The 7604-nt window shown below is 38.2% G+C and overlaps 1 protein-coding gene across 1 annotated transcript; it reads left to right on the forward strand.

The window, feature by feature from the left end:
• Window positions 1–2212: 2212 nt before the first annotated feature.
• LOC115685738 (uncharacterized) lies at window positions 2213–3005 on the forward strand. The gene is made up of 2 exons (XM_030610830.2): window positions 2213–2370; window positions 2480–3005. The coding sequence occupies exon 2, from the start codon at window positions 2505–2507 to the stop codon at window positions 2871–2873; it is 369 nt and encodes a 122-aa protein (XP_030466690.1). The 5' UTR covers window positions 2213–2370; window positions 2480–2504; the 3' UTR covers window positions 2874–3005.
• The last annotated feature ends 4599 nt before the right edge of the window (window positions 3006–7604 follow it).

A 7604-nucleotide genomic window follows, 5' to 3' on the forward strand; every position in this document is an offset into this window, starting at 1 on the left:
AAAATCAAGAATTTCCATGATCCAAAAGTCAAATTCACTTTTAAGAAAAGATTATCAAGAAATACTCAATAGAGACCGGGATGAGCATGATTCGAGAACAAGAAAACTAAAAAGAAAAAACAAACAAGCTTTTGCCAGAACCATACCTCCAATAGTGAATGAGGAGTGTGTGGATTGCTAAAGTAAGCAGTTTTTAGGGGATTGTAAATGCATGATAGATTTACTGAAGAAGAAGGAGGAGTGGGAGGCCTAAGAGAATGGCTTGTCAAAGAGAAAATATAGAGACGATTTGCAAAAGCGAAGAATTGAGATGTCAGAGACATGGAAAGAAAGAAAAAAAAAGGAAATTGGAACCCGCAAAGAAAAAGAAGACGGATCGAATAATTAAAACAAATCACTCTTCTAGAGTTGTACCAGAAGTGGTGGGTCTCACAAGGGATGGTATGGTCAAAACACAAAGAAAAGGAGTGTCTAAGTCAAAGGAGGAGTGGAAAAAACGCGATCCTATAAAATTTACATAATAACAAGAAATAATTTCATGGATGGGTTTTGACAATAATGAACTCATGTTTTGGTTTTATAGTGCCAAACAATCTCCAAAGTGAAAAAAAAATTGATATGGGACAATTGTCAATGGAATACATGGAAAAAAAATTGTCCCGCACTATATACATAGAGAACTTTCAAGCTCTATCTCCTATTAGAGCAAAATTTGTATGGAGAAGAAGCTGTTCTTTTAACATGGAATCTTTTTATATTTTTAATTTTCTGTTTTTTTTTATCTCAACAATCCGCAAAATAACTAAATGAATAAATATATATTCTTTCTAGAATTATACAAAGGGAATGCATACGAAGGGCGAGATGGTAGGGCAGGGCGGGTCGGGTCGAGGCTAATACATCCCCTCCCCTTGTCCCTTGGTCCGTGCCCCGCCCAATTCCCCGTCGGACACAAATTTCTAGCACCTTACGTCGATCTTTTGCTTTAGTCTATGGCCCCGTTTGGTTCAGCTTTGGGAATGAGTTTTCGGCCTCGAAAGCCCCTTCCCAAAATGCTGAACCGTTTGGTTCAGCTTTTCGAGTCCGGAAAGCCGAAAGCTAGCATTTGGAATGCTGAAAGCCTAAAGCTAGTCTTCCCTTCCCAAATTGACCTCACTCAAATTTCCATATTCCGGTTTTGCCCATGTTACTGTTCATCTTCTTTACCACGAGGGTGGCCGGCGAGAGCGGATCTGGTCGGCGAAGGGCCGGCGAGGTCGCCCGACCCAGGTGACGGTTGCCTGTGGTCGAGCGACTGCCTAGGCACTGTCGCCTGGTTCGCGCGACCTCAGGCGACGTCAACTTGGGTCGCAACCCAGGCGGCCATCGCCTGGAGTCACGTGACCCAGGCGGCCGTCTCTTGGCGGTCGCCCAACACCAGGCCGCCGTCGCCTCGGTCAGACGACCTCGCCGACCCTTCATCAGCCAGATCCGCCCTCACCGGCCACCCTTACGATGAAGAAGATGAACAGTAATAGGGGCAAACCGAAATATTAAAAATAAAAATTGCCAAAGCCCTTTGCAAAAAAAAAAATTACCAAACACTACTTAGGCCAAAGTAGTTTCACAAATTTTTTTTTACCAAACACCACTTGCATTTTCCCAAGTGACTTTCACCTAAAAGTATTTATATTCCCTCAAATAGCATTTGAAAAGCCGAACCAAACGGGCCTTATGTAAGCTGCCACATTCGCTCATTTTTGAAACCACTCTAATAAAAAAATCTTAAATGAATTTAATGTATGTGAGCTCAAATTACGTGCATTGTCGCACCTGATTCGATGATACATACAAGTCGGCAAATACAGGCGATAACTTCTCCTACTCTAATAGTTATATTTATGGGTAACTTGTCACGAATGAATAATTGAGTCTTAAAACTTTTAAAAAGTGTAATTAGATCCTAAAACTTTCAAAAAGTGCATGAAGTCTTAAAACATGCCGCGAAAGTGCAATTGAGTTAAAAAAATTTTCAAAAGTGCAATTAACAGAAAGACTTAATTAAATTAAATTGATATATTTTAAGACTTGATTGTACTTTTTTTAAAATTTTAGATTTTAATTGTACTTCGTGATAAATTTTATGATTTAATTGTACTCATCCAAAAATTTATGTCCGTTCATGCACTTGTCCCTTGTATATGTTCTCTCTCCATAAAAATGAAGAGAAGAAGAAATCATCTGATCTCCACGTGAGCCAACCAAAATTCTTCCGATCTTATCCTCTTCCTCTTCCACTCGTTCCCACTACCCTCCTCCATTTTCTTCCTTCCCATTCTCACTCTCTTTCCGATCTCCACAAACTCCTCCAAACCCTCTTCGCGAAACAAGGTCTGCAGCACCTCTCGTTTATTCAATCAATTTTCTCACTAATTGAACACCACTGATCACCCTTCCTCTCCTCTCTCTGTTTTTTCTCCTCTTCTTCTCAACTTTCCAGGTTGCGGGTGTGTCTGACAGAAGCCATGGCAGCCGCCTCCGCCGCCGTCTGCCCCGTGCCCCTCGCCGCCTCCGCCGCCGTCGTCCCGCGGCAGCGGAAGAGCAGGGTGAACTACATAGTGGGACTGAATTCTTTCGGCGGTTTGAAAGCTCACAGCGAGGTGGCTTCGCTGGGAGTGCCGGTTTGCACTGACCGGTCGTTTGCGAAGATCGTGAGCTCTCTCCGGTCGCAGGGCAAATCGAGAAGAGGTGGCGGTGGGGCTTTGCCGTCGACCTGCAACGCGGCGGAGGAGATTTTCAAGATCGCGGCGATCATGAACGGGCTCGTCCTCGTCGGGGTCGCGGTCGGGTTCGTCCTCCTCAGGATCGAAGCTTTTGTTGAAGAGGCCGAGTAAGAAGAAAGTCTGCAGCAAAAATGTCCTCTAATTTTCCCTTTTTTCTAATTTAATTTGTGTATTTTGGGCAGGATTAAAATTATGTCTGTTCATTTGTTGTTTGATGATGTAAGAAGATACTCTGCTTCGAAACCTGGGATTGATTTCACCCCATAAAAAAAAGCATGAAATTTTAGCATTCATTAAGAAGGCAGAAAAGATTTGAAGGCAAAATTGGTAGCTTTAAACGGATTATTTGGTTCTTTATAAGTCATAAATTATACCCGATCGTCACGAAATTATGCGACCAGGACTTGAGATCGAGTCGAGTCACCGGCGGGATTAGAGAAGCCGAAGGGGAAAAAGGAAAATGTAAAATCGATTTGAATTGGAGAAAATGAAACTAAATTCAGTTTAACTTAATCAGATTATTTAGTTTGAATTTGAGGAGGCCTTTAAGTTCGAAGAGTCACTCGATGGTTTAATGACCTTTGCTTCTTCAGACATGAAACTATATATTTCTCAAAACCATTTGATGTTGTGTGCATTATGTCTATGTTTTCCTTCATCAGGTTAGCTTGACATTCATTGACCAATCTTATGGCTATGTCTCTGTGGACCAAAAAAAGAAGAGGGTTTAACCTTAGGTTCAATTCTTAAATCTAGTCTTATCATTTGAATTTTATCACAAAAAGACCCTACCTTTTATTTTGCTTCGGTTTTAGCCAATTATGAACTTTAGCACTGCAAAAGACCTGTGATTTTATCACTGCTCAGCGCCCAATTAGAACTCGTGCAGTGCAAAGCTGGCAAAATAATTGCTTAATTTCATCATTATTCACTAATCTTTGATGGTGTTTGTAATATTGCGACTTAACATTTAATTTCAATCATCTGATTTGCGAAACTTTTTGGATTTTTGCAATCGATGCACTTCGGCTGAAGTGCCATTCATTTTTCAATGAGATACTGACATGGCGTACAAGTTGTGACAATCTTTGGTGATATTTGTACTATTGCGACTTAACATTTATTACTTATTCAAATGTCACCAACTGCAAATCATAGTTTAGCTTAGGGCAGCTCTTTGACTTTTCATAACATGTTTACCTATATGTAGAAATTGATTTTTCTGATGTTTCTTCCATAGGGAAACATGACAAGTCCCAGATTTGGGACAGTTGGTTCGAATATTAGGGATTCTAGTTCAGGGTCCGGATATTACTTGTTTAAATTTCACCAACTGCATGCAAACCATAGTTTAGCTTAGGGCCACTAACATGGGTCAAAAGCTTGGACTTAATTGGTTCATTGGCTTGTAGAGTGTTTTATGAAATTCCAGGTAGATAGGCTTGGGCGCTTGTGCCCCTACCTTATTGCAAAAAGTGAAACATGACCTTTTAATTAGCTTATTTCTAGATAGAGTGTAGCTGTTTGTTTGGATAGAAATTGAACACATGAGAAACCAGACAAGTCGAGATTGCTTGTATTAGGCACCATAGAGTGAGAAGAACAAAAGGTCATGTTGCCCCTCAAGTTATTCATGGTACAAAGCTTCTCAAGAACGCTTCACATCACCATGATAGATTATTGTTGTAATTTTGACTATGCTCATATGCATATATAGATATAGTCATAATTCTCACTTTATGATCATCTTCAACTTAACCTTCATTGAATTCATAACCCTCGTACCTAATTCTACAGTCTTGAAGCTGAATTTGAACGCCGACGCTAAAGTGATAATACTTCAGTGTCGGTTGCTTAGCGTCACCTAAGCATGTCTTGCAATCTGGAGGAGTGAGTAACCCATTGCATGCTCCCTGGCCGAAGCAGGTATTAACCAAGAACCCCGCCTTCTTATTATAGTAATTGAAGCCGGAGTCCGATGTACGGTCGACTATATCTTGAAGGAGATCATTGACCTCATCATTTTATGTCTAGCTTGTAGCCATGTCTCCATTGCAGATTTTGTACACCAATATTTCGTTTGGATCACCTTTTATAACGTTGCATGAACAAATGACTGCTATTAATATAATTGCAATTTTGTGGAATGAAGCCATTTATCTCTTACCTCCGTTTCTTGATACTACTACTCATCTTTTATTGCTCCTTAAGTGAGTGCTATGTCCAAGAAAATTATGCTTCTCTTAGGTTTTTCCACTCTTTTACATGGATTTTCTTCTTTGATTTCTTTGGTCTCGACTTTATCAATACTCAAGAATGTAAAAGACAGTAAAGTTCTTGCTCTAGCCGTAGTTTAAAATCTTTTTCTCATAAAATGAGGAAGTTGCCATCGTCTTATTTAATATGAGTATCTTTTCTGCCGTCCCTCTTATCCCATTTTGTTTGGAGTCGTTGGCTTTTTCTTAATCTGCCTCTTCCAAAGAGACACTTGTGTATTCACATACTTGATGGAAAGGCTTTTGCACGAGTTACCGAAATCTTTGCTGGCAATAGACCTGTTAAATGGGTGGGTCGGGTCAGGTCATAAATGGTCTGACCCAACTTGATCCATTGAACTCGTTTATGACCCATTTATCGCAAGGCAAATTTCTCGACCCATACACGACCCGACCCATTTAACTAAATCTAAGAAAGCTTATTTTTTATAATTATTTTAAAAAATTTTATTGCTAAAACATTTTCATACAATACAAATCTAATGGACAATTTTTATATATTTTTTTAAAGAAATTGAGGCTCCGTTTGTTTCGCGGAAAATATGACATTTCTAGAAAATATTTTTTTAATATTTTTTATTTTTATTTTAAAAAATCATATTTTAATTTGTTTTCTTTTTTTCTTTTTCTTTTCCTTTTTCCTTTTCTTCTTTTATTTTTTATTCTTCCAAGGCCTGAGGCTTGCCAAAGCGAGGTCTAAAGCTCTTTAAATCGGTGAGCTCGAGCTTCGCCGGCCTTCGGTAAGCTCGTCCCTCGCCTATGGCCGGCCGTCATAGTGGCCGGCCACCGTGGAGGAAGAAGAAAAAAAAAGAAAAAGAAGAAAAAGAAGAGGAAAATAATATAAAATTTAAAAATCATAAAATTTAAAGAAAGAAAATAACATGCTTATTATTCAGTTAAGCTTGTTGGGTAACCCATTAATAACCCATTTAATACCCATTAAGTTAATAGGCCAACCCATTAATGACTCATTAAGTGTACTTTTAAACTAAAGCCAACCCATTAATAATCCATAATCATTATATATGGGTTAATAAATGGGTTCTTGACCCATTTACCACCTCTAGCTAGTGATAAGATTGCTTCGCCCTAGTTTGAGTTTTCCAAGTGCAAAAAAATAGATTCATTTTAAAAAGTAGGGATAATGACACAAATAGTCCATAAACTTTGTCTTAATGTGCAATGTGGTCTCTGAACTTTTAATTCGTTCAATATAATCCCTAAGCTTTAACTTAATGTTCAATGTGATCCTAAACTTTTAATTTGTTCAATGTGGTCCTTGGATTTTTGGTATATATTCAATGTAGTCCCTAAACTATATGAAAATATTCATTGTAATCCCTGAACTTGAATTAATAGAAGGACTACATTGAATATTTTCATATAGTTTAAGGACTAAATTGAATTTGTATCAACAATTCAGGGACAATATTGAACAAATTAAAAGTTTAGGGATCACATTACTTATTGGATTAAAGTTCAGCGACTACATTGAACAAATTAAAAGTTTAGAGATCATATTGCATATTGGATCAAAGTTCATAGACTGTTTATGTCATTTTCCCTAAAAAGTAATTTCCGAAATGAGTAATCTCTTCTCCCACTATGTACCCAATAGCCTTCTCATTGACACATCACTATTGAGGATTGTCTAGTAATCACACTCCTAATCCTAGGCACCTTGTCTTTCTCTATTGAAATAAGTTGTAACCAATTTTTTAACTGTATAAATCAATCTATGACAAAAATTTAATAAAGTTGGAGAAGAATTGCACATATCCAACCGCTATGGATAACAAATATTTTGAACCACATTTTAGACTAATATAGTTCATACAGAATATAATTAAAATCGTACCAATATATAAATTCAAAATTTTGCCGTTAAATTAATATTAAAATGTTTATAAACTGACAGCATATGTGTTCTAGCAACTTCCTTCATTAAAGTATCCATATAAGCAAGATGCTAGGTTTCTTCTGCCTACTCTGCCCATGGACCAAAGAAATTTGGGCAGATCCAGTGCTCAACCTACAAGTTTCGAGCCAGGGATTATCTCAAATTGAGGAGTGGATCAGTAAGCTATCGAAGAACAAACTTTCAGACCTAGCCATAAAAGCTTCGGTAATCTGGGGTGTCTGGGAAGCCAGAAATGCAGCCAACTTCGGACAAAAAACTCCAGACCCCAATGATGTTGTGGATACAGCTCTCACCACTCTCAACCTAGGAAGCACGGACGCTCTCCGGGGGCCTCCGTGTTCGTGTCAAACGCGTGTCTGTCCAACGCGCGACCAACACATGATCAACAGGTGTTAGACATCCGATATGTAGTCAACGCTCCAGACACGCTAGCGACACGAGAGTCCAACATCCCGACACGCCATTTCTACACGCACGGGGTCAATTTTAAACATTTTCAATAAATTAGGGGTCAAAATGTAAATTCATTCTAGGCTTTTATTTATTTATTTATGGATTTGAATCAAATTAATTTGATTGAAATAATCATAAAAATGATAATTTATCATATATCTATAAAAATATACATTTAATATATAACGTGTC

The sequence above is a fragment of the Syzygium oleosum genome, unplaced genomic scaffold (genome assembly GCF_021117445.2).
Source record: "Syzygium oleosum isolate NSW1041296 unplaced genomic scaffold, Sole_v2.1 Sole_v2.34, whole genome shotgun sequence".
NCBI lineage: Eukaryota > Viridiplantae > Streptophyta > Magnoliopsida > Myrtales > Myrtaceae > Syzygium > Syzygium oleosum.

Bases quoted from the DNA above. Each gene is read 5' to 3' on its own strand.
- LOC115685738 (XM_030610830.2), top strand. From the start codon at position 2,505: ATGGCAGCCGCCTCCGCCGCCGTCTGCCCCGTGCCCCTCGCCGCCTCC.